This window comes from Mustela lutreola, chromosome 2, assembly GCF_030435805.1.
Source record: "Mustela lutreola isolate mMusLut2 chromosome 2, mMusLut2.pri, whole genome shotgun sequence".
In the NCBI taxonomy this organism is placed as follows: Eukaryota; Metazoa; Chordata; class Mammalia; order Carnivora; family Mustelidae; genus Mustela; species Mustela lutreola.
The window spans coordinates 32,758,254-32,786,074 of NC_081291.1; the positions used below are offsets into that span (position 1 = coordinate 32,758,254).

The 27,821-nt window shown below is 43.9% G+C and overlaps 1 protein-coding gene across 5 annotated transcripts in view; it reads right to left on the reverse strand.

Moving 5' to 3' along the window:
- ADAMTS9 (ADAM metallopeptidase with thrombospondin type 1 motif 9) overlaps window positions 1–27,821 on the reverse strand; it is a 164,176-nt gene that overhangs the window by 82,396 nt on the left and 53,959 nt on the right. For all 5 annotated transcript variants that reach the window (XM_059161434.1, XM_059161432.1, XM_059161433.1 and 2 more), the window contains exons 13-25: window positions 26,857–27,038; window positions 26,622–26,758; window positions 24,836–24,953; window positions 24,487–24,582; window positions 15,398–15,564; window positions 15,179–15,308; window positions 14,412–14,538; window positions 10,708–10,918; window positions 9,868–10,032; window positions 7,414–7,578; window positions 3,865–3,984; window positions 1,108–1,212; window positions 802–969 (exon numbers count right to left, since the gene is read on the reverse strand). In XM_059161434.1, the coding sequence (XP_059017417.1) occupies window positions 802–969; window positions 1,108–1,212; window positions 3,865–3,984; window positions 7,414–7,578; window positions 9,868–10,032; window positions 10,708–10,918; window positions 14,412–14,538; window positions 15,179–15,308; window positions 15,398–15,564; window positions 24,487–24,582; window positions 24,836–24,953; window positions 26,622–26,758; window positions 26,857–27,038 (1,891 nt within the window). The remainder of the gene's footprint in view (window positions 1–801; window positions 970–1,107; window positions 1,213–3,864; window positions 3,985–7,413; window positions 7,579–9,867; window positions 10,033–10,707; window positions 10,919–14,411; window positions 14,539–15,178; window positions 15,309–15,397; window positions 15,565–24,486; window positions 24,583–24,835; window positions 24,954–26,621; window positions 26,759–26,856; window positions 27,039–27,821) is intronic.

Here is a 27,821-nt window from a genome sequence, read left to right on the forward strand (position 1 = left end):
CAGGAACTGCCTGAAGACAAAGGTTTTCCTTTTCTTTCTTTCTTTCTTTCTTTCTTTCTCTCTTTCTTTCTCTTAAGATTTTATTTATTTATTTGAAAGAGAAAGAGAGCGATGGAGCGTGAAGGCAAGCAGAAGGAGAGGGGCAAGCAGATGCCACGCTGAGTGCAGAGCCCCACACAGGGCTCCACTCCACGACCCTGAGATCATGACCTGAGTGGAAATCAAGTTAGATGCATAACTGACTAAGTCACCCAGGTGCTCTGAGAAGGGTTCTTCTACTTTTTTTTTTTTTTCCTAAGGTTCTTCTACTTTTATAGAAACCCGCTGATGGTGCCTGGTGTGCAGAGGAGGCTGAGCCCATGGTACTAAGTGAGGATTCCCACTTTCCACTCTGGACAGGGAAGCCAAGAGCCACTGGATTTCAAGAAACTGAGGTTACTGGAGGCATCCAGACTCCAGGCAAGAGGACCTCTCCTTACTCCCTTCTTCTCTCTGGCATTTGTAGTCCACCACCAGCCTCTTACATTCTCAATGTGACTCAATTAACACAAGGTTTTCCAGTCAACCCAACAGGATGGGGCAAAGGAAACTGCCCACTGATTTACACACCTTCACAGCATCCATTCCTTGCACATCTGGTTAAGATTCATACCATCTGTACATACATGAGGCAAAATAATTTAAATCACAGACTAAGTCCAATTGTAAAATAATACCCATTGACATGTGGGACCTGTCCCTAGTCATCCTCTTATGGTTCCCCCAGTCCTTTCCCAATTCTAAAAGAATCCACTCGCTTACAGGGCTCCAGTCCAAAGCTTTCCACCGTCCACAGGGGGTCACAGAACATTCTGCCTTTGCCACCGGCCTGGGCAGGGTCACACAGGCGCTCTCGTCAGCCACAGAGCCGTCCTCATCCCGACAGCTGACGTATCTCAGGCGAGTACCTTTTCCACAAGTGGCTGAGCACTGGGTGTTGACATAAAATGATGTAGGTATGTTATTTGGAAACGCTGATTCACTGGACAATAACCTACTTCCTACAGTCACGTCAGAGAACCCCCGCCTCCCCTTTCACCCGCTCTATGTCTTCCATCTATTTCTTACTGGTGTCCAAGACCCAAATCGCCACTGGGTTCTGGGTGCACTGTGTGTACTCCTCCTCGTTTCCGGGACAGCAGGGGGAGGGTGACAAGATGGTGATTCGCAGTCCTAGATGGGGGAGGGGGACAAAAGCCAAAGTTACTGTGAAGTCCATGCACACTTTACTTGGCAAGGTGAATACAAATTTAAGGGCTAAGAATTCTAAGACCTCTGATTTCTGTGTGATTCGGGGCAAATCACAGGTCCTCTGTCAGCCCCCATGTTTTCATCTATAAAATGCGGCATACTCTGAGTCACTCTGAGCGTGCCCCGATATTTCCTGAATGATGTTTAATACAATAGTTATTTGCCTGTTCAAGTAGAAAGAGACAAAAACGTGGTAAAATGGCACCTAGGTAGGAAAAGAACAGGATATTGTTTTAAAATGATCAACTGTCAATTTTTAACAGCTCTGAAGACCAAATCCTGTTCTCACATTTCAATTAATTTCCTAATCAGAATGTGCTCATCAGGAACTGGTGTTCTAAGTTTCCCTAAAGAGAACTCCCATGGTGCTGATGAAATCTAGATCAAATCCAGATCCAAGGGCTATAGTCATGATGCCAATGCCTGAAACGGATAGGACCCTCCTTGATCACTCGGAGGAAATCACTACAGTGAGCTGAGGTTATCTGCTATAAATAACATTTTCAGATTTATAAATGGGAAAACAGAAATGAGTACTTGCTCACAATTCAGAAAATATTCTTTGAGTAAGTATGTATCCGTTAAATGCTTGAGATGTCCAGGCATGGCGCAATGTGTGGTGACCTCAGTGCTCAGCCCAGTATCAGGGAGCTTCCAGACCGAAGGGGGAAATTCTATTTCTTGGCTCGAGACCTTGCCTATTCTTCTGCCTACGGTCCAAAGAAAACCACAGGCTACTTTTCCCATGGTGAAGAAATTGTCCATATGCTTCAACTGCAGGAGCTGCCCTATACTCCTTCAGAACTTACGGAGCAATTCAGAGAGAAATGTGTATTTTGAAGCTCTAAGGGAGTTGCTAAGTCTTCACCTTGTGACCGTGTAGATGTAATAGCTAACATTTCACAGGCATTTAGCGTGTGGTTTAGAATATGTCAGTGATGTAAAAAAAAAAAAAAAAGATGCACAAGTCACAAGTGGTGTTTGTCATTCATCAATTACAACATGAACAACAATGCTGTATTCATTTACTTTTTGACACTCTTAGTCCATTGTTAACAACACACACGGAAAGTGCTCAGAACAGAAGCAGGACACTGGCCAGATGGGGCCCCAGGACATGAGCTCTGGGCATGGTCAAGGTTCAAATCCTGTCTTTGGAAGTCAGCAAAACTGATTTACAAACCCAAGTCTTCTCCTTACACAGTCTCTTTGCATAAATGATGCTAAAATCCATACCCACGAAGAGGAAGGTGCTGGTAGTGATTGCCAACTGGCTCTCTTGAGAAAAAAGGTGTATGTGTGTGTATTTGTAGAAACATATTTATACACACACACACACACACGCACACTCACATTACAGGCACATGTTATGTCTATCCTGGTATTTAGATATTTGTTTGCTTATAAATTTTACTGATATAAAATTTTACTGCTATATATGCTACACAGTTTACATATAACAATAATATCTACAATTCTTCCTTTAAAATTCCACACGGTCAATTGAGTCTCACAGAATACTTCGGGTGATTTTTGTTGGATTCTTGGATCTATGGCCAAAAAACAGGTTGTAATCGCTGAATAAGTACAGTTCTGACATGAATGGGAGTTGATATTTTATGTTGAAGAGTAAGGTGACAGGGAAACGATCAAGATCGATGTCAGAACTCCATTCATTTACCTGTGACCTGAGTGACTCCTGTGCCGAAGCAGACAATGATTTCCAAATGCCAGAAGGATATTTCCTTCATTTGATGTGTTATTTACAATGTGACAGCCCTGGACGTGAGACTCTTTGAGGCATAACATAGATTCTGCGAAATCTTTATTATTATTATTTTCTCCATCACTTTCTGAAGTCTAAAAAAAATAATTTAAATCTAGAATTACAGCATTTGCTGATTTCTGTGGTGTACACACTACCATAATAGCTGGTCAACATGAGGACCACGAAGTCAGACTCGGGAAGAGATGTGCACTAGCTCACCATTATTCAGTATTTCCACCTTACAGATACAAATGTACGTGTAAATCACCGCAGGAGCACAGAGAATAGCAAAATGGAGTAAAGCAAAGAGAGTGACAGGTAAGGCTGGCTTAATCAGCTTTGTTTTGAATACCATCTATTTAATCATAGGTTTATATTTTCCATTTTAATAATGCTTCTGTTTAGCAACCAGCTTGCCCAATTCCTGAGAATTTAGCAATGAGCTCTTGTGAGCTGGTGCAGAGTTGCTCCAACACATAACACTATCTGCTACACCTGAAGTCACTTACTTAAAAAAAAGTCTGAGTTCAAGAATACAGAACCAAACGATCAACAGTTGCTAGCCAATAAAATAATCAGAATCCAACGTACATATACTTCAAAGAACCAGAGAAGAATGATCCTGGTACATAAAGTATTCGATTCAAAATGCAGCAGATAGGTACATCTGGACCACTTAGTTAATTAGCCGGTGGCTCTACCTACACACTTATATATGGAAGGACTTCAACTGTGGCTGAACCATGGGGAAGGGCCAGCATTTTGGTGCCCAAAGCCAAGCCCTGAGCTGGACAAAGGAGACTTACCTGGGTATCAGTAGGTCTAGTTGCTGCATTGCAGTCATTGTCATCTACCACAGACATGTAAGTCCCAATGATGCATTTCACTGCTCTTAGCTGGTATCCCTGTCCACAAGTGACACTGCACTGAGGGAAAGAAACACAACAGAAGGTATGCACATTTCAGCAAATTTTATAAGAAAAAAATTTTCCATCATAGTGGAACAGAGGGCTGGCACCCAGAGAAATTAAGAGAGCAACCAGCTTTGCACAAATCATATTCATCAATTACCACTTAGATACTTGGAATTATTTCTACCTCCCACTGGAATTTTATTTGCAGGAGTTCAACTCCTTGACTGTGACTCGATACATCCCTAATTTCAAAACTTACTACAAAGCTACAGTGATCGAAACAAAATAGAATAGAATTGAGTCCAGCAATAAACCCATACATCTATGGCCGAATGGTTTCCAATAAATTCGCAGCCACACAATGGGGAAAAGAATAATCTTTTTAATGAATGGTCATGGCACAAGTGGCTATCTATATGCAAAAGCATGAAGGTGAAGTCCTAACTCACACTGTACATAAAAATTAACCCCAAATAGATCAAAGACCTCAACGTAAGAGCTAAAACTATAAAACGCTGAGAGGAAAAGATTATCTAAAGGCTTTGTGACGTGGAATTTAGTAATGATCTCTTGGATATTAGCATATCCAAGCACAGGCAAAAGAAAAAAATGGGTAAGTTGTATTTTATCACAATTTGTGATAATGGACACCATGTGCAGACTAGAAAGGCAACCTACCACAGGACTGGAGAAAATATTTGCAAGTCAAATATCTGATAAAGGGTTGAAAACCACAATATACAGAACGGCTATAATTCAACAGCAAAAAGCAAACTTCATTAAAGAATAGGAAAAGACGCACTGTTAAACTGTATGTTTAAGGAGCACATGGGTGGCTCAGGAGGTTGAGCTGGCTCTTGATTTTTGCTCGGGTCATGATCTCAGGTCGTGATCCTGGGTCGTGGGATCAAGCCCAGTGGGGGGCTCTGCATTCAGTGTGGAATGTGATTGTCCCCCTCCCTCTCTTACTACTCTCCCTCTGACCCTCTCCCTGCTCTCTCTCTAAAGTGGATAGGTAAAATCTTTTGGGGAAAAAAAAAAAACCGCAAAAATAAAAACCAACAAAAAACTGTATACTTCTAAAATGGTTAAGATGGGGGGCGCCTGGGTGGTTCAGTCAGTTTAAGTGTCCGACTCTTGACTTTGGCTCAGGTCATGATCTCCAAGTGGTGAGATCGAGCCCCACGTCAGGCTCTGTGCTCAGTTCAGAGTCTGCATGAGATTCTCTATCTCCCTCCCTTCTGCCCCTCCCCCAGCTCATGCTCTCTCTTTCTCGTTCTCTCTCAATAAATAAAATCTTAAAAGAATGGTTAAGATAGTAAATTTGATGTGGTATGTTTTTTGACCATAATTACAATTTTTTTTTAAATGGGCAAATGAAAAGATTCTCAGTCCCATTTGTTATTAGAGAAGATACAAAATCAAAATCATAATGATATACTACTTTACTCCCACTAGGAGAGCCATAATTGAGAAGTGGGCAAATAAAAGCGTTGGCACAGACAAGGAAATCGGAATCCTTGTGTGCTGTCGGTAGGAATGTAAAATGGTGCCGCTTCTGTGGAAAACTGTTAAAAAGTTAAACACAGACTTACCATAGGATCCAGCAATACCACTCCTGGGGATACACCCCAAAAGAATTGAAATCAGGTACTAAAGCAAGTATTCATACCTGAACATTCATCTCAGCCCCATTCACAACATCCAAAAGGTACAAACATCCAAACGTCCAGCCAGGTACAGATGGATAAACACATGAGGTACATCAGCATAATGCAACATTACGCAGCCACAGAAAGGACTGAGGTACAGATATGTGCTCCAATTCAGACCCTGGAACATGTATGCTATGTGAAATATATCTGAAGCCAAAGGTCACATACTGTATGATTCCATTTACACAGAATACTGAGAAGTAAATCCATGGAAGTAGAGAACAGACAATTGGTTGCGAGGGACTATAGGGTCAGAGGAAAATGGAGAGAAATGGCTTTCTGGGTACTTTGGGGTGATGAGAAATTTCTGGAACTAGTGGGGTGGGCAAGTGCACTACATTATGAACGTACTAAAAGCCACTGAGCCGTTCACATGGAACTGCTTAGTTGTGTGACATGTGTCTTATTTCAAGTAAGAAACAGATGAAATATGCCCTTAATATTAGCCTAAAAATATGAGAAGAAAATCAAATGTATCAATACCAGTAATCTGTGCAGAGTTAAGGAATGGGCTTTGTTTTGTTCTTTTTGCTAAATTACATTTTGCAAAAAATTTCTCTTCTGGCCATGTATTACTCTTAAATAACATATTTAAAACAAAACAAAACAGTCTGTTACCCTGAATTGCATGTTCAATAAAAGGAAGAACAAGTCTCTGGCTAGGATTGGTCTGGTGTAGACCCAGATTTAAAAAAAAAAAATAGGCCCATTAGTTCCAAAAGATATTATACTCAAATCTTCATAGTGATTCTGAGCTGGGTTCTTCTCTGTTTTCCTCTTATTCCCTAGGAGTTATACAGACGCGAACAAAAAGGAGGCTGGACTTAGGAGTGTAAGAGATTCTTCCTGTTTAGTAGGATCAGACAAGATCAGCTGCCTGTGCGTGGGAGGGTTCCCAAGAGGGTCTGTTTGATAGAAATTTTAAGGGGTTGTGATAAAGCCGCTCCCATTTATTGCATGCATCCTGGAAAAAGACATACACCAGGAGAGTTGCTGTGGCTGGGCCAGGTGGGGGGAGAGTTATTGTTCAAGAGCCTGTGAAAGTGACAGCAGACAGCTGCTTTGCTTCTCTTGGGAACTCAGAGTGCTGCTTAAATAGTACCCAGGATACTTTCGCTTCTATATTAGGAAGGACTTAATTCCCAAAGCAGTGGCTTCTCAAATGGGAGCCTAAGGGAGTCTTTCACTCTCTCCTTTAAGAATAGCTCAGGTCAAGACTGTGGGACTTGCAGACAAGGGGACTCAGAAAAGATCCTGGCAAAGTGAGATGATCCTGCCACTTCTGAGCAAATCCCTTCTGTAGGAAGGGTCTGACTTATATATGAGAGGTGAGCCCAAAAGTCCTTCCAAATCCTGGTCCAGACTGAAGGCTCTGGACCCCATTCTGTGATGACCCACAGCAGCACATTAGAAGGTAATACCAGCCAGACACAAGATCTGTTGTCAGTTTGCTCCAGCACTCTTGTGCTCGATCCACAGTTTTCACCCCAGGACGAGGACCTGCCCGAGGGTCTGCAAAGGGAACAATCGGCTCCAGGAGGGAGCAGCAATCCCGCAGACCCTGGGCAAAACGGCCGCAGTTTCTCGTGTTCCTTCCGGTGTGGCGGTGGTATGGTGCAAGTCCCAAGGCCCAGCAGTTAAATCCCCACCCCTGGAATGCCCCTCTGCAAGCCCTCTTCAGATAAGAAGGAAAGAATGTAGTTAAGAACTTTATCGTTCAAAATACCTGTCCCCAGGGACCCGCCTGCCAGGACGCACATTCTGGCTGCTGACATGTCTGCATGGAGGCCGGCTTGGTCTCGGGGTCGCAGAGTCGATCACTCAATCGATCTTCACCAAACTGACACCACACCTGGCGATGCTTATGCCCTTTTCCGCAGGTGACCAGGCACTGTGGTAAAGAGCACAGCCAATCAGGGGTGTTCCTGAACCACGTGTTGTGGCTCCCGGGGATCACTCACGGATTATCAGGAACACATGTGCTCCCTTCCCGCAGCCATTCCTCTCTCCGCTAGCAATCTGTAAATGCATCAAGACTCATCTTTCTTCCTTCCTTCCTCTCTTTCTTTCCGTCGCTCATTCTGTGTTTATTTATAAAGGCTCTGGGACGGTGTCAAGCCCAGAATGAACTCAGCCTGGCACTACGCCATGAGACACATGTGTCCCCTGACTTATGACGGGGTTCTATCCAGGTAAACCTGCTGCAAACTCAAAATATCCTAAGTCAAAAAATGCACTTATTACCTCTCACCAACCCCACTTCTCAGTAGAGGCCAGGCCTCCTGAAACGTGGCCAGAACACTCACGTTAGCCTACGGTGGGGCCAAGTCGTCCAACACGAAGCCTAGTTTATAATAAAGTGTCGAACATCTCATGCAATTTACTGGATTCTGTACTGAAAGTGAGAAGCAAAGCTGTCGTGCGGACAGAGGCTGATTGACCCTCACATGATTTCGACCGCACAGCTGACTGGAAGCCGCTGCCGCCCAGCACCGTAAGAGAGTGTGTACCACCCATCGCCAGTCCGGGAAAGGATCCAGATTCGAAACGCCAAGTACAGCGTCCGCTAAATGTGTATTGCTTTCACATCACCGTAAAGTACAAACATCGTTAAGTTGAACCATTGTAAGTCGGGGCAAGTCTGTATCATAAAACAACATTCTGTGATTTTCGAGGACAGGAGTTAAGCATGGGGAATTTATGAGTCAGAACAATGCGAGTTTTAATCATACTACAACCAGCTACAGGTACTAAGTCAAGGGACAGTTCTGTAGTTCTGTCTCTTCTGTCCTTTCTCATCTCTACAAAAGGATAATCAAAGTTCCTATTGCAAAGGATTGTGAAGACCGAATGAAAAAAAATCTAAGTAACATACTTTGCACATGTTCATTAAATGTTAAATACCATCATCATTACTACCCAGGCGCATTGTGGAAGATTTGAAAAATACAGAAACATGTGAAAGAGAAAGCTGTAATAAGCCCCCCAAAATTCTGACTACCTGGGGATCCTCATAATTATTTTGCTGTTTTCTTCCCAGTTTTTCAGGCTAAGGAATGCTGGATTACCCTGCATTTTAGTTTGATGTCTCCCCCACCTCCATTTTAGCAAGTCTTCTTGCAAAAAAGGTTAATTGATCTGAAATGATACCTTAGCTATTCTTAGCCATTTAGGTAAGACTCTAGCTCAATCCCTTCTTTCATCTTTTTTTAAAACCAAACACTAGCTTTGATGCTAAGGCAGCTTGTTAACAGAACAAAACCCGTAGGTTTGTTGTTCACTTGTGCGGGAATCAGATACTGTTACTCACAGGTACTTGCTTGCCTACCATTTCAGGACCATTAATAATACCCTTTTAAGATCTGTATTGTATTTCCTGTTGAAAGTAAACAGTTAACACTGCGCTTACATGGTCGAGATAAGCAAATGGGCACGGAAGCTGTAGGAGAGAAACCAACACCTCTTTCCCCGCATTCCTGACTTGGTCCATAAGTCAGGGACCTTCTGTTTCCTCTTCCACCTGCCTCCGTGAGGGAAGGCTGAGGGAGTCGCCTGTGTGGTGTGAATTTCACCGGGCTGGGTTAATAGTGACTAAAGAGGCTTCAGCATTTTTCTCTTGCTGTCGCCAATGCTAAGCAATGAGGGCTTGCCTTCGGCTTCACCAGGTCAGGCAGGAGAGAGGCTGAAGTCTGGAACACTCCAGTAGTCCTTTCTTTTCTCAGGTTTCCATTAGCAACGGGATGGGTACGGCAGACAAACCACTTACTGGGGTCTAATTCTCTTATTTCACAGACGAGAAAATAGGAAGCCTCCTTTTTTTTTTCCCTTTAGCTTCAGCTCTAAGCCAGCATGGCTTTGTAATTAATAAAGCCCTTATTTTCCTTTCCAATGATTTAGTGGGAGGCTCAAAGAGGAGGAAAGGGAGAGATAGGTACTTCAAAAATCACCAACAGCAGCCATCAGAGTGGATGATGCAGCCGAACCCACCGTGCCCCTGCGGTCACCGGTGGGCCAGTCACACCCCGCACAGCGCTCCTGGGGCTGATCGGGGACCTCGGTTGCTTCATCCAGGGGAGAAGGGGATAAGCAAACAGCAGGTGTAGACTTGAGGAGAGCTGGAGAGACTCAGAATTAGGGTAACAGAGATGACTTGGGGGAAATAAGAGCCCTCTTCTCTCACCTCTGACCAGTCTGCCGTTTCCCACTGTGGACAGGGGAACTCACTGCATCTCTGAACAGTGACTTTCTCTTGATGTGAGCATTTGCTGTCATCCAGGACGTCATTGCGGGTGTTGACACAAATAGCCCTTCTCCTCTGGCTTCCACCATCGCAGCTTTTCGAACACTGGAAGGAAAATACGTTACACGAAACTGTTGTAAGTTTCTCCCCCAGCAGAGTTGGGGTCCTGGCTAGGCCACCTTGTCTCTTTCAGCCCTTAAAAAACAACCACCCAGGGGCGTCTGGGTGGCTCAGTGGGTTAAGCCTCCGCCTTCAGCTCAGGTCACGATCTCAGGGTCCTGGGATCGAGCCCCACTTCGGGCTCTTTGCTCAGCAGGGAGCCTGCTTCCTCACCGCTCCCTCTGCCTGCCTCTCTGCCTACTTGGGATCTCTCTGTCAAATAAATAAATAAAATCTTTAAAAAAAAAAAAAAAAGAAACAACCATCCAACCGATCCAATTCTAGCTGTGATTTGGGAAGTATCTGTTCATGTTATCCATTTATCTACCAGATTTATATTACAGTCAACGTTAGTGAATCCCCATAAGAAAATAAAACTCGGAGTGGCCTGTGGGGTATGGAGAAAGGGATTAGAAGAGTTGTTTCACCACTCTCATTTTTCCACACACCATGTTCCGCGCCATATGGTGAGACATTACAAATTGATCACAGTACTCTTCTGCAGAATGAGGTCAGGCATTGTAAATCAATCACAGAACGAATCAGTTCGTCGATTAGCCACCATCAACCAATCAGACTCAGCATCTAAGAAGAAGACTCACTGAGTGAGAACCAACTTACTTCAGTCCATGCAGAATAACGCCAGCCACCCATGTTACATTCTCCTGAGCATTTTTCCTGGTTGCTTGGTTTGGGGTGACCACTGCAAAAACTGTCATCAACCTTCTCGGTCTTCCCATCCAGCCTGCTGTATTTGGCACAGTAGATGTCTAATGTGCGGTACCCCAAGCCACACTGGGCACTACATTCACTCCGGCTGGCAATGTGCCACCTACACACAGTGGGGAGAAACCAACATTCCTATTAAATATGTCTGTCCTATCTATATTCAACTAGTAGAAGAATGGAGTTCCTTTTTCTTCTTTAACTCAAACACCACAAAACCCAAAGCTACAGTCAGTTACTGGAATCCAATTTGAAACCAACATATTCATGTATTTTTCATGGCTGCCAATGCACATGGACGTCACAGAGGGCTAGTCAGAGGTTCTATCTTTGTGAAGATTCTCCCTCGATACGTTCCATCTGAAATTCAAGCAACCCCAAAGAAGAAAACATTGGAATTCAACAGAGCAAAAAAAAAAGCAATTTTCTATTTAAAAGGTTCATGGAACTCAGCATTTCATTTCTCAAGAAGGCTGCATCTGATAGAGACCCGCTGCTGGCAACGCTCCTTAGACAACTTCCTTTATATGGGCTCTGCTAAAACGTGTTCAGTGGCCAACCTGTGACTTCATAAAGGAATGGATAATTGGACTGTAACTGTGCATTTCAAGTGTGCCAAACTCTGTGAATAAAGACTGAGTTCCTTTTAAACATGGACAACAGTCTATATAATCTGATTAGACTATTTTTTTTTTTAAAGATTCAATTTTCTTTTTAGAGCAGTTTTAGGTTCATGCCAAAACTGAGAGGAAGGTACAGAGACTTCCCATATGCCCCGGTCCCCACACCTGCACAGCCATCCCATTATCAGCATCTCCCCACAAAGTGGGGCATGTGCTTAAAAACTGACATATTCTTGGGGCACCTGGGTGGCTCAGTGGGTTGGGGCCTCTGCCTTTGGCTCGGGTCATGGTCCCGGGGTCCTGGGATCGAGCCCCACATCGGGCTCTCTGCTCGGCGGGGAGTCTGCTTCCTCCTCTCTCTCTGCTTGCCTCTCAGCCTACTTGTGATCTCTCTCTCTGTCAAATAAATAATCTTAAAACAACAACAACAAAGAACTGACATATTCTTTTAATGCCCCCCAAATACGGTCAGTGCTCAAATTAAAACACAAAAATTTAAAACTGAACAGAAGACTATAAATAAATGAGCTTAATATGTAGGTTGTTCATTCAATTTAACAATCCAAAGACAATTTCTTTATAATCTCCATTTGAATTAACTCCTGTTAACTATCTACTTCTCAGAAATTGGGTAGTTTGCCAAATACAAATGCCCTCAGAATTCTTCCATCCACACCTGTCCAGGGGCAGGACTGGGAAACATTGAGGAGTACTGGCCACAGGCTTATCTTGGAGTTCCTCACAGATGCTTAAAAGTAGGTCAGAGTTGAACAACTTTTACGTTGGGCATGCAAAGTGGGCTACTGTGATTTTCCGTTAAAGTGACACAGTATTTTGGGATTTTGTTCTAACCGGAACATGTTAAATGAAGGACTGTAAAACAATGCTTTATCTCATCCTGTCAAATTTAATCCGGGCAAACTTTCACATCCCTGAGGAAGTGAGGTAAAAATGTGGTCCAATTCAACAGAAGCATCTGGAACTTTCATCTGTTCTTTGATTTTTGGCTACCTTCTCTTTGCCTTCATCACCATTTTCTCATGGAAAGCTTACCCATCCTGGGTGAGGGAGGCAGGAGTCCTGCCCCCACAAGAAAACACATCAGCAGATCAAGTGGAAAAGGGTCTCCCTGATAGTCATACTATCTTCAGAATTTGAGCAGTCTGGAAGAGTCTGGAAAAGTCACAGCGTTGCCTTAGGAAAGTTCTCCTCAAAATGCCATTATTGTCTGCTTCTTAGTCTCTCCCTGGAAGGTGGTCTTAACTTCAGTGTTCTGAACTCGTTCAGTGCATTTCATGTAACAATGCATTTTATTAGTATATTTCAGAGAAGCAAAGTATTTGTTATAAGTGGAAACAAAAAATGTATATGACTGTGTGGGTGTGGGGGGCATTGTGGGAATAAATAATACTAGTGATAAATTTGGGAACTACTGGTTTAAGCAGGTTTCTGTGTTTCAGAACTTCTCTGGGTCTTCCAAATGTTAATCAACATGATGCATGTCTACATAGGAGAGGAGAGAGTTGGTAAGGCTTCTTGAACATACTGGCTTACCACGAATCGTCTCGTGGAACTAGTGTTCCACAGACACGCTTTGGGAAAATTATTTAGAGTTCTACACATCAGTAATAGTCCTCTCTCCCGTCTTTCAGCGTGACAATGGCTATTCAACAGCAATTAGTACGAACCACAATGACAGTGACTGTCAGGTTTTTTGTGAGTAACATAGTTTGGCAATTAGATAACTAATTATTTTTCTGAAAAGGCTTTAACTCTAATTTACTAAATTAACTCAATTGGCTGAAGCAATGGGCTCTTAAGTATATTACTTACCTATAACAAAAATTAAAACTGCATAGTGTAAATGCCTGCCTTTTAATGTCTTGGGTTTTTTCTTTCTACAATGACTTATCCATGTTTTGTGACAAACCCATGAACAAACAGGTCAGCGACACTGTGTAGGCATGAAGTACAGTGAGGGTGGAGAGAGCCTGGGCTTTGAAGTCAAAGCCATCATGTCAGGTCTGGCAAAGATGAGGCATTCGTGCCATGTCTCCCCCACCTACTCGCATGACAGACATTACTAATTGATCCCAGTACTCTTCTTTTCTCCTGGAGCCCAGAGAGGGCCTTATAACCTTTACTCTAGCACTACAGGCTGTCAATATCATTGGCTAAGATTTGGCATTGTGAAGAAAAAGCTGCAAAAAGCTTAAGTATTCACTTTGCATTTATAAATGGTAAGATCCTCACAATTCCCCACACCATTCTACACTGCTAATTTCTCTTCTGTAAAAGGAGAATTAAAGCCTCAACTCATGTTACCTGCATTTAACTATCATTCAGAGTATACAAAGCAATGCCCAAGCTATTTAATATTCAAACATGACACCGTCAACCTTGAAGGTAGACGGGAAAGCTTTAGAATTCTATTCTGTACGCGCTATTTCTTATCTCAGATTTAATCTTAAACACAGAGTATTTTCTGTATCTAGACATCTGCATGAAGATTTTCTTCTAGTTCCTTCCATAACTTTACACTAGGGCATTGCAACTTTCATATGCACGAGATTTCTTCTACTGGGTGATATACAGTCTGGGTGTATAGGGAACAACATACGGGTACCCTGAGAGATGACATTTCCCCATTTTCTGTTGACATTCGTACCAAACATTTACATAAGATATGACTCAATCATAACAATGCCTAGCACTGAGTTGTGAGGGTGAAATGAGAACTTCTCTTGGCAAATGCCATACTCTATTAGCTATTTTTAATTCTTAGGGGAAGAACAAGAAATCTGCAGGCATATGTCTTGGATAATTGGTTTCAGAGGGATGGAAACTTGGCTGAAGCTTATTTCACAGAAACAAAAGGAAGGGGAACTAAAGACCACTACCTCCTCCTTCTGTTCCTCCCTCCTCCAAGACCCTCACAGCTCACAGTAAAGACCACGAAACAAACACTGGCCTCACCTCAGGTCACAGTCGGTGCCGCAAGGTTCGGTAATGGGCGCTGGCTGGGGCAGCCGGTCACATCTTTGATCAGAAACCGTAAGCTGATCAGATTCCCGGGTGCAAACAGGTTTTCGCTTCCTCTCCCCTAGGCAAGGAGGAAAAAGAAAATAACATAGTCAGAGAAAGTAACCTATTCCAGAAACTATTTAGACCAGGGCGACTGGCAAACATTTTCTTTAGTGGGTTAAATAGTAAACATTTTTGGTTTTGTGCACCGTATGATCTCTGTCACAACTATTCAACTCTGCCATTATCGGGCAAAAGCAGATGCTCATAAATAATATGTAAAAATGGTGTAACCATGTTTCAATAAAACTTTATTCATAAAAGCCAAATAGCAAGCTAGATTTGGCCCACTGGCTATAGTTTGCTGACCCCTAATTTAGGCAAAGGGAAATGAGACAAATCACATATAATATGACTACTAAGTCTGTGTCTCTGGAAAATGAAAGTGGCAAAGCTGATTTTGCTTGGGTTCACACATGTATATGAATCTTGTAGGGAGAGGAAACCCAACATATCCTGAATCCCTTAAAAAGTTCAAGTTGCCCTCCAAAAATAACCAGAAAGATGCAGAGAAAGGAGAATCATGCAGATAAAAAGTTTTATAGATTACATGCATTGGGCTGCCGCCAAAGAAAAATCAATAAAAAGAATTAACAAAACAAAACAAAACAAAAACATCAAAACCTCAAATCCCCAAAACTCCACTGACAAGTTGATACCTTGGCAGGGTTTGCTGCACGCTTGCCAGGGCCCATGACTGTTCCAGTAAAACTGCTGGGGTTTGTCTTCAATAGGAATATTGAAAGAATAGCGCACGTCTGGGTTGTATAACTTTCCCACCGATAATACCTGGAATGAGCAGACAAAATGGAGACGTTTGCAGGTCCGGTGACACTACATGGAAGGGAAGGGTCATGGGCTCATGGTCAAGTTTTTACCTGAAGTAAAAGTTCTTGTTCAATGCGGTCTGTGGAGTTAATCCTTTCCACTACATTGTCAGACCCGCTGTACTCTATCACGGCGTTCCCGATGCGGATTTCCCTTTTGGACATTGTGACAACAAAGTCTCCATTGAGCAAGAATTCACCTTTACTGCTTGATAAAGCTGTAGATGAGAAAAGATAATTCACTGATTGGCTGCCAGTGACTTGCTGTCTGAAATACAAAAGAGCATTCTGAAAGGCAAAATGCGGAGAAAAAGAAGATCTACTTTTCCGTCAGACGGGATGGACTCAAAGGCTAGTTTTGCCACTTGCCAGCTATGAGGACTTGGGAATTCACTTTCCCTCTCCCCGTCTCCATTTCCTCATCTTTGAAATGGAGATAAAGAAACCCACCCTTGTAATTCTATTACTGAAATATAAGCGTTTTAATTAGTGTGGGGTTTGATACACAAGCCCCATATTACAGCCTTACAGATAGAAACAGAGGCCTTATAATCTGAAAATATGTACTAATGAACTAAACATTTACAAATTAATTCCCATGCAAATATCCCTATTTTTTGTTAGCATTAGTTGAGCCAATAGGCTCTTTGTTAGTCTTCCTCGACAGATATGGGAATCTGAAAATCCGTGGCCGACATGATGCTTAAATGTCACTCTTTCAGTGAGGCCTAGAGCAGCAGCCAGCCTCCAAGATGGCCCCAATGGTCTTTGCCTCTTGAAATTCACATCCTGTGTTGTCCTCTCTCACATGGAAGCACACTGACTGTGTAATCCGTAGGATTTTGAGGAAATGACAGAGTGTGACTTCCAAGGTCAGGTCTCAGGCACTGTGGCTCTGCCTTGCTCTTTCTCTGGCTTTGGGAGAAGCCAACTGAGCTGCCATGTTGGGAGGCAGCCCAAGCAGCCCCCGCTGAGAGACTTCCTGTGAAGAAAGCAAGCCGTCTGCCAAGAGCATCTGAATGAGGCATTTGGGAAGTGGATCTGCCCACCCCAATCAAGCTTTTAGATGTGATCATAGCCCTAAATGAATTTTTTTCTTAAGATTTTATTTATTTATTTGAGGGAGAAGGAGAGCATGAGAGGGGGAAAGGTCAGAGGGAGAAGCAGACTCCCCATGGAGATGAAAGCCCAATACAGGACTTGATCTTGGGAATCCGGGATCATGACCTAAGCCCAAGGCAGTGGCTTAACCAACTGAGCCACCCAGGCAGCCCTCTAAATGAAGTCTTAACTGCCACCTCATGAGATACCTCAAACCAGAAACACCCAGTTAGGGCGCCTGGGTGGCTCAGTTGGTTGAGCAACTGCCTTCGGCTCAGGTCACGGTCCTGAAGTCCCGGGATCGAGTCCCGCATTGGGCTCCCAGCTCCATGGGGAGTTTGCTTCTCCCTCTGACCTTCTCGCCTCTCATGTTCTCTCCACTGTCTCTCTCTCAAATGAATAAATAAAATCTTAAAAAAAAAAAAAAAGAAACACCCAGTTATACTATTTTCAATCTGACATACAGAAACTGGAATATAGTACATATTTGTTATTCTAAGCCACTATGCCTTGAGACAATTGGTTATACAGTAAAAGATAATTAATACATCTTCCCAGGCCATTCCTTTAAAAATGAAACCCCCTCCGACTACCAGCACAGATTCCATACTTGCCATCCCATTTCCCACCTTAATTTTCTTTCATAACACCTTGTCTACGCTCTCTCTCCCCAACCAAGAATGTAAGCCCCATGAGGGCAAGGATTCTTGGACTCTTTTATTCACTGCTATATCTCAGCTTCAAAAAGAGCCCATTGTACATGATCAATAAACTTTTTTTTTTTTAATTTTAGAAAAATGAATGAATCTACCGCAGATCTTGAAAAAGATGAAACAATCAGAAAAGCTGAAAAAGTGATGTTAGAAAAGTCCTGGAGTCAAGCACCAAAATACTGGCCAACTGAGAACTTGAAGAAATTAGACCAGTTACAAACTTACAGAAAGTAAATAAAATGGACAGAGAAGCTACAGTCAGAAGAAATGATTTATTTATCTAAGTGTCAAGGGAGACTATTAAGAAAGTAAATACAGCCCCAGAAAGCTTTTACAAAAATGACTCCTTTTAGGTTTTACTGTTAAATCCAAACTCTAAGCAAAGAATGCACTACTCTGCTATCACATAATTTAACCAGAAAACTTAGATAAGAATATTTATCAACTGGGGGAACCTGGGTGGCTCAGTGGGCTAAGCCTCTGCCTTCAGCTCAAGTCATGATCCCAGACCCTGGGATCGAGCCCCGCGTCGGGCTCTCTGCTCAGCTGAGAGCCTGCTTCCCTTCCTCTCTCTGCCTGCCTCTCTGCCTACTTGTGACCTCTCTCTGTCAAATAAATAAAATCTTTAAAAAAAAAAAAGAATATTTATCAACCGATTTATCCTATAATCTAAAAATATATGCATGGTTGGCATGAAAACATAATTTTGTTTACTGTAAGAAAAAAAATCGATTTTCATGCTTTTTGATCAATTTCTCCAGATAAAATCCCCGTCCTATCTTTTCCCCCTAGTATTTATTATAAAATTTGGGCTTTTTGAGTACCATTTCGTTTAGTTTAGGTTTTTTTTTGTTTTTTTTTTTTTTTTTCAGTACTACTGCTCCTTGGATAATGAATCCTCCTGAGTACTGGGCTTGACGTGAACAAGAACTCAATAAATCAGAGCTATAAACATTTGGGTCCTGAACGAAGTATCAGAGAAAGGCCCTCTTACCTTTTATAAGTTGTGCACAATTAGCAAATCTCAGTGGGGAGGGAACCCTGAAATGCACAGGCCGTGGATTTAAGTGAACAAAAGGAATGCGGAAACTTAACTCGGGTGGCAAACAGATGTCATCCCGGGTGCCAACATTAACCAACCCGGTCTGCTCGAGAACCTACACAGAGTGCGAATCACTGGCAGCGTCACGTCTTAGCAACAGGTCCGTGACATTGGTCTCTGGTTGCGGGACGGGGAGCGAAGATGCCTGAGGTGTGTGCCGGACCCTAACCTCTCTTTCACTGATGCAGGTGAGATCTTGTCTCTCACCAGGCAGGCTGGAGGAGGTTTAGAGGATGTAGGGAAAGTCACTATTGCACCGTTATGCAGAGATGACTGAGGGCTGAGATGAAGCTCTGAGTGCTCTTGGTGGCTCAGCAGCAGCAGGGGCCTCGTTTTCTTGGACGTGGCAACCCCATGCTCACTCGTTTGGTCACATGCTGATGGAAGTACTACTCTTTCTAGGATCAGTAGTTAGCGCATGAATTCTGTCCCTAACCCAGGACTGCATTTGCACCCACTCAGATAAGCCCCATCTTGGTCCTGAGGGAAGAATGAGATGCCTTCAGTTGAAATGGTTGGCAAGAATGTGGTAAGAGGGAAAAAGGTTTTATTTATTTATTTATTAAAGATTTTATTTATTTATTTGACAGACAGAGATCACAAGTAGGCAGAGAGGCAGGCAGACACAGAGGAGGAAGCAGGCTCCCCGCAGAGCAGAGAACCCAATGTGGGGCTCGATCCCAGACCCTGAGATCATGACCCGAGCCTAAGGCAGAGGCTTTAACCCACTGAGCCACCCAGGCACCCCAGGAAAAAGGTTTTAAAAACACAAACCCTCCAAAAGCTTGGCTGCTTCTTCGTAACTCAAAATCCTTTGATAGCCGCCCTCCTCAATACAACTATACCTAACAACTGGCTTCAAACTCCTTAGCATAATCTTCCCAGCCTCACCATTCACTCCCACCAAGAAACCTCACTTCCCAGTCATTACATCCCCATATCCACCATACCTGTTTCCACACTGAGGCAGAAAAGTGAAGTGGTTAAGGGTGTAGGGTCTAAAGTCAGACCAAGAATGATTCCAACTCTTCCCACTTTCTGACAAGTTTACGTGACCTGGGGTAAGTTATGGAACCTCTCAGCCTCCGTTCCTTCCTCTGGATAACGAGTTTCTCCCTGGCTCGTTACGGACATTAAACGAGACGTTGCTGGCAGCTCGGAATTCTTCCTATGCACTGTCTCCTTACCACACCTTCACAGTTGCCTCAGTGAGGGATGAGAAAAGCACGACTTAAATGTTATTAAAATACTCTCTCAAGGCCAGGTGACTTCCAGTCACGGCAAGTCTGTCTCCAGAGCCTGTTAACGACCGAAGTTTTCTAAGAACGCGATCAACCAGTACCTGTTCTATGAATGAATTCACGCATGCTTTCTCTTATGCACAAAGTGAAGTCAGATTCATTGAGCTCATGATGTTTAACAGTTTAAGTCGTTTGTCTTCCTCAACTACGTGAGCCTCTTTCAGAAGGCGGCCATTTAAAAATGCATTTTTGTAACCGCAAGAAAGACCCTGGCCCATCGTAGGTGCTCAATCAATGACACCGAAAGAGGGAGTGACTGATTGGGCCTGACATTTATCACAGGGAGACCAGAGTGCTTCCAGCCGAATAACTGTCTCCCTGTCAGTGTAAAGCTCTGACAACCTTGTCTCCCCTATGGTCGCCGTAGCGTGAGACCCACCAGCCATGCAAGAGGCCGGACTTTCAATGGGTCACTGATTGGAGGTGAGGTTGTTTCCGAGGCCCCTCAGACATCCTGAGGCTGCCTCCTAATGTGGGTCACTCACATGGTGACCGCCGGACATGCTGCCGACACAATCACTAAGTTCTCTCAAGTGAGGTCGCATGCTAGCTGCCCAGCTGACGTCTCACCAAAATGGGGGAAATGAGATGTCACAAGATCGGCTCCGTAAATCACAGGATAATCCAGTTTTGTGCTCATTCAAAGAGCAGTCGTCTGTTGTAGGTTAATTCTGGGGCTCCTTCCCAACCTCCCCTGGCTTCCTCTCGGACTTATGCCCACTGGGGCATTTCACCCTTCTCTTGCATGCTCCCTCTCCCTGTAGTTGGTGGGGAAGGAAGGAAAAAGGAATCGTCAGGGGAAATGAATTTCGTGATTTATCCCAAACTGAATTGACTCCTGTCCTCCCACTGCCACAATTAATCAAGAGCTAAGTGCACTGGAGACAAAGAAGTATCACAGAAATGGATCTATTTTTTCTCCTCAACGGCGAACATGGTGGCTCTGGGTGCGACTTGGCTTTAACCCGACAGGAGGGAGCGGCCTGTGTGAAACGACGGCCTTTGACAGGGAGACTTTCTGCTTCGGTACCCTGTGAAACAAATAGTTTCCTACAAACGACCGTCTACTGCCCAACCTTCCACTAATGCAATTAGGGGAGCTAATTTCCTGGGTTGGTTTCCCCGCCATTTCACCCATCAGAGCTGGGTTGCTACAAAGGCCCTCCCTCCTGGAAATTCCTCCTCGACCAGCACCTGTGGAAAGAGTGTGGCTTGACTGGCTTTTAAAAAAAACGAAAGGGATAAGGATGAAGATGCCTTAGCAACGGAACGGCTGTGGGTGTGAAAACCTTCTTAGAGCATTTGCGGCAGCTACTTCAAGCCAAGAATAAGTGTTTATGCACCTCGGATTTGATGATGCCATGTTCTTCCTCACTTGTTAAGAAGCCAGTGTAAGGTTCAAAGGCCCTGAGGTCTTGACCTTCCCACTCCGTGAACTGTGACTGGCCATCTATGCTTGCCCACTCTGCATTTGCTTGCAGAGACTTGTTCTTTTGCCAACAGGTGACTTTACCATAATATTCCACTAAAGGGCCATGACTGCTCCAGACTCCCTCTCCCAGATGACAAATCTTTAATTTTTCTTTCAATCTTGACAAAGAGATTAAGAAACCTCCTGTGAGGCATAAAAGGTTATCAGGAGGCCCTGCCCAATTCAGGTACCTCGCCTGGTTGATGAAGTTAATTGAACTGAGGCCACTACTTGAAAAGAGATTTTTCCAAGAAGGGGCAGAAGAGAGAATCATCTCTCTCCCTTTCAAGAAGAAAGAAGCAGGTCAACATGGCTTTTGGCTTCCAGGAAATTAATTAATAAAGGAGGTTGCATGCAATGCCGCTGGATTTAATTAGGAAGTAGTAAGGCCACAGCAGCAGCCACATGTTTAAAATTTATAACCCAGTGCGTGCAGAAAAATGCCTGATCTATTTTGCTCAGTGGTGGCATGGAAAATGTGGGAGTCCCAAAAAAATAATTTTGAAAAGGGTCCTCCAGAACTCCATTCATTCTTTTATAAAGTCACCACCCATTTGGATATTTAGGTTAGGGAAAATCTGATCCAACCACTGAGTAAATGATTCTAAGTAGGACTCTGTGGCCTTTCAAAGAAAGGACTATTATGTATATTTCCGTGGTAATCCAATCCCCCATTAAGCACATTGTACATCCTCAGTAAAGAGAACACGAGCAGTGACTATTCAACAGGTGAGCAATTATTTACTTAGCGCATATATGTGTAGGCTTTATATCAAAAGCTTACGGTATAAAGACATAGCCTCTGACCTAAAGACAATGGGGCGCCTGGATGGCTCAGTCGGTTAAGCATCTGCCTTTGGCTCAGGTCATGATCTTAGGTTGCTGGGATGGAGCCCCTCATTGGGTTCCTTGCTCAGTGGAGAGCCCGCCTCTGCCTCTCCTTCTGCCCCTCCTCTCCACTTGTGCACTCTCTCTCTCTCAAATAAATAAAATCTTAAAAAAAAAAAAAAAAAAAAAAGAAGACACTAGTGGCCATATGGGTAAATAAGGAACAAACTGTCTCATCTCAGTTCATGGCAGCCCCATCTTCTCAGGGTCTCAGATAGAAATCTTGGAGTCACCCCTGACTTCTTTATTTCTCTCACATACCCTATTCAATCTATCGAAAAATCATGATGACCCAATCCTCAAGAAATATCCAGATTTTGACCATGTACTGTCACCTCCACTGCTCCTACTTGGGACTAAGCCACCAGTCTCTTTCCCATGGATTATTGCAATAATTTCTAACCAGTCCTCCTGTATCTACTCTGCGCCCTTCTTCCATCTAAAAGCCAAAGTGCTCCTTTGAAAATACGAATGCGATGATATCTTATCATTCCTCGGCTCAAAATCTTCAATAGCTCTCCTTGTCTCCCAGAAACAAGCAAGTCTTTTCAATGCTTCTATGGCCCTATGTGATCTACTCCTATTGCATGACCAGCCTCGTCTAGAACTCTCCTCTGTGCTGATGGAGCTGCAGCCACATGGGCCTCTCCCTATTCTTGGAATAATCCAGACATGCTCCTACTTCAAGGATTTTGCACTGGCCTTTCCCTCTGCCTGGAATGCTCTTCCCCCAATCAACCTGTTTCCTCTTGCCACAATTTAAACACTTCAGCTCCACTGTTCCCAACTCACCCTCAGTATCCCAGTTTCCCTTATGATGTTCTATTTTCTGATAGCCACTTACCGTCTTCTAACAGTATACAGTTGGCTGACCTATTAACTTACTGCTTACTGTCTCTCTCCTAGCACCAAAAAGTATGTTCCAAGAAGACAGTGATTTTTAACTTACTTATTTTTGTTCTGCCTATTGTACCTAGAAGAGTGTCTGGCCCATATTCAAGAAGTGAATGAGTGAATAATGGCATACTGCAGAAAATGCTATAATGAAGTCATGTGTATGTATTACACTTGATCAGCATGCCGGGCTAAAGGATCATTGCCTAGCTATCAAGGATTTCATGTAGACACTCCAAAATACAGATTCTGATTCTAATCTGATTCAGTGAAGACTCATGGACTAGTTCATTGTGTATAAATGTGCACAGAGACCCTCTACAGAGGCTGAATTCAGATGCACAAATAGCTTTCTTGTCTAGACACTGTACGAGGACAAGTATATTCATTTCTTTTAAAAAGTCACCGCCCAGTCAGACTGCTATGAGATCTTCTAGATCAGAGGGCAAGCCGTGCTGCTCTCTATGGCTAGGAGGAGGCTGGTTGTGCAAGGTGACCAGCTGAATCCCTTCAGTCATGACCGCACTCCCTTTGTCTTTCTTTTAATTAAAAATGCTTGGGAAATTTCATAATCACAGTGGTTTACAGAAGGATAAGTTGACGTGGAACTCAGCTGGGCCAACTATTGAAATGAACACAGGGTTGACGGTGCATTGTGGTTTAAACAGAAGGACAGATAGGAATTAATATTCCTGGACATGAGACAAGGGTGAAGAATCCACAAGGTAACAAGGTAGGCCATTCTAGCCATGACATGAGAATAACTTGCACCCTAGAACATTTTGGAACAAGCAGGCATAATGAAATGTTGAATAAGTCCACCAGTCAGTTATTGGTTAGAACTGGCACCACAGAAATTAGGGCAAGTAATATCTTTAATAAAACATTTGCTAGGGGCATCTGGGTGGCTCAGTGGGTTAAGCCTCTGCCTTTGGCTCAGGTCCGGTCTCAGGTCCTGGGATAGAGCCCCACATCGGGCTCTCTGCTCAGCGGGGAACCCGCTTCCCTCTCTCTCTGTGCCTGCCTCTCTGCCTGCATGTGATCTCTCTCTGTGTCAAACAAATAAATAAAATCTTTTTTTTAAAGATTTTTATTTATTTATTTGATAGACAGAGATCATAAGTAGGCAGAAGGCAGGCAGAGAGAGAGGGGGAAGCGGGCTCCCCGCTGAGCAGAGAGCCCGATGTGGGGCTCGATCCCAGGACCCTGAGATCATGACCCGAGCCGAAGGCAGAGGCTTAAACCACTGAGCCACCCAGGCGCCCCCCAAATAAATAAAATCTTAAAAAGAAAAAATTGCTAGCCAGTTACCCACAGGACAGATTGCTGTTGTTATTGTTATTTTTGAAGACTCAAAGACAACAATGATTTTTATGCTAAACTTACATGGTAAGTGCTTTCAGAATTTGATGTAGGGCCTTCCTATTTATTATGATCCAGAATGAACCCCTGACATGGACTCGGGTAACTACACGACTCTTCCAATACTACTCTGAGGTTATACACATGGGGAGGGGGATATAAAAGAATGAATTTCAAGATCAACTACTAGTATGAAAGTACAGGACACCCAACGGCTCTCCGTGTGCACAAGGGGTTAGGAAGGAACATCTGCCAACAGCCCCAGAGAAGCAGAATCCCCACCAATGGCAAGAGATGTGTCATCTTACCTAAGTAGTTATCGTCCTCAGATTTCCCTGAGAAGCTATGCTGCCTCACATCAATATTGGTAGCACCTGCTGGGATTCGGACCACAGTATTGTAACCTGAAAAGAATTGAGTCACAATTCAGTATTCCACAACACAGTTCAGTTTCTCTTGAGTATGGAGTTAAAGGTGGACAACCAAGGAATGCAATAACAATTCTTACTATTAGGTGTCTTCTAGCCAGACGGGTAATGTACCTTAACAAGACTGATTTTATGCCTGACATGAATACTTTGACCTATTACCTGTGGTTAACAATTTTTAAACTTTGACCATTTTCCGTCTCCTGGTTCTTTAGGAACAGATTCTTACCATAATGTACTGTATTAAATGTTCCTGCCACTGTTTTGCATGAAGAATTATCGCCACCACAAACTCCACATTTATCTCTCCGGGCTTTGGAATTTAAAATGTGATCACATCCAGCTTGCTTTTAAAAAGAAACGTTTGAAATAAACGGTAAGTATTATAAAAATACAAAAATTATAAAACATTATGACATGGTAATTAGCATGGTTCTTTAGGCATTCACAATGAATTAGGCATTCACAAATGACAAGGAAGTCTTTTTAAAGTTGCAAGGGTTGAGAACTCAAATTATATATAGCCCTGGTACAGAAAACGTGGTCCTTGGACTGGCAGCCTTAAGCATCCCTGAGGCTGTTAGGAATGTACAATCTCAGGCTCTACCCAGATCCATTGTGGGGTGGGGTGGGGGTGGGTTCTGGCATGTTAGCAAGATGCTTATCTGCTTCATCTACAGATTAAAGTTTGAGAAGTATGGGGCATCTGGCTGGCTGGCTCAGGTAGAATGTGTGACCCTTGATCTCAAGGCTGTAAGTTCGAGTCCTGTGTTGGATGTAGAGATAACTTGAAAATAAAATCTTGAAAAGAAATCAAGCTTGAGAAGTATAAGTCTACAAATAAGTGGGGTAAATGAAAAGAACTGTTCAGGAATGAAAAAAAAAAGGAATGTGGTGGGGGGCTGTATCCTATAAATAAAGAGCCGACATCCCATGTGAAGGGAGCAACCTCTCTCCACTCTAGACTCCGCAGCTGTGAAGAAATAGGAACCCTACGTTGACGTATCTTTCAAGAGAATCTGGAAAATGGGATTTCATGTGAAATCCCCTGTGTTTAAATATGCTATGAATGGAGGACAAAGCAAGATTCCAGGCTGCCACAATGTGAGGCCAGAGGCTCCAAGCACCTTCTGGAATTTCTCCACATCTTAATGTAACGCAGCCATGTTGACAGAGGTCTGCAAAGGACACCAGCAACGACTAGGACACCAGGACAGAGTTCACATTCTTGTCCACGCTGTCCACTTGTAGGAACTAGCCTTTGAGGAGAAGCTCAATGTTTTGCTATGAACGGACTGATGAGGAAATGAGCGCTGTTGTTGTGAGTCGGAGAGCAGGGGAAGCTGCTGGGGGCTCTTCCCATCAAATCCCACTGACTGGGATTCCCATTTTCCTGGACCCCATGCAAGGATCAAATAAACTATCTCAAAGCCTGGCTACATTTAAGAATGTTTTCTGATGGGTGAGAGCAATGAAATGGTATCAAGCCCTCTAGAAATCACAGCACGGATGCTTTACTCTGCCAGAAATTTCTCGATTTCCCTTCTGAGAGTGATTAACAGGCGTGTCTCAGGTAGAAGCTTTCACGCTTGAAATCAGAATGAGAAACCCGACTCCAGCCGGACTAGAGTGTGATCCCTCTCCGACATCTCTCTGGAGCAGAGCTCTTCTAGGAAACCTGCTATATGAAAGCATTTGGGTTTAACCTTAAGAGCCAAGGTTACAGTAAAGGAGGGTGTGTATCCACGGATTATTAAAATACACTTTCACGGGGAGGTTTGGTGCAGACCCTCACGGAGCTTGAGAATGTCTGAAAAATGCAGGACGCCGGTTCTCACAGTTGGGCGACAGCATCAAGCTGCCATTGTTGATGCTGCCCCGGGGAACACACTTTAAAAACCACTTCCCTGGAGACAGTGCACAGATATTAGCTGCTGCTGGCTCTATCAAGGAAGCCACAGACCACAGCGTGGCAGCAGGACAACACAGTCAAGAAAACACCACCCAGGACTTACCCGGCAGAGGCCCTGGACACAGATATCGCTGGTGTCCTGGCCACACGGGGTCCCGTCCACCACCCTGTCCCGCAGCTGATAATAGGCTGTGTTCCCGGCCACCCGGCAGAACAGCTTGCAACGGTCCTTCATCAGAACTGGAGAGGAAACACACGACGCAGCGTGACTTCTGGGCCCAGACCCCGCGCCAACCTGCCCGCCGTCCGCGGACACCCCCCACCCCGGACACACTTACTTCCACTGTACTTGGGGACCCAGCGCACGCTGGGAAGCAGACCGTTGATGTTAAAATGTTTGCCGTCAAAGTGAGCGCACTGCTCCTCTCGGAAGTCCCGCTTCTGCTTGAGACACGGCTCTGTGTTACAAGACTTGAACTTCATTCTACGCCCTACACAGTACTTGCCACCGTTTTTCGGCCTGGGGAAAGAAAGGGAAAGCACACATGCGCTGGGTGACAAGGCATTTCCCCCCACATCACTCTCTCCTCCGTGGCTTCCTGTCTTCTAGGGAAGTGGCTGACGACAGAGGCCAGGACAGTCCAGGACAAAGATTCTGCAATCCGAGTTTGCTTTCTGCCTTCATGCCAGAAAGTATATGACCTTGGGCAAGTCACCCCACCTCTGCAAACCTCTGCCCTCCATCTGGCAAACTGGGAAAGCGCCATCGGGTAAGGCTGTCTTAGGGATGGAATGTCAGAGCTGGAAATACAAAGCCTGGGCTCTATCAGGCAAGGATCTGTCCTCTTTCTCCTGAAAATCCAGTCCTCTGGTTTTCAAAATGTGGAAAGGAAAAGGGACAGAGGAGTAGCTAGAACGCTCCCCGTCTGCTTTATGTAACATGATATTCTCACAGGAGACCAGACTCACATCTGTGCTATTCTATTTCCATTCATTCTTTCCCTCCTCTCTCTCTCTCTTTCTCCCACCACCCCCAACAACCATGGCTTTTCTTTGTTTTACAAATGAGACGGAATATAGAGAACACTCCCATATTTGGACTAACCTAACAGGAGAAGCAGGAGAAGCCTACCGGTTTCATTAACTTTTGTGTGATGGGAGGTACGTGGTCTGCTTGCATAGCCTCACACTGCAAATTCCATCTTGGCGTGCAACCCCCAATTATAAGAAATTCAAATGTACATGTATTTTCCAGATGGGACCCAGTGAGTCAATGAGACGACACCTCTCCTAGTGGTCCGCG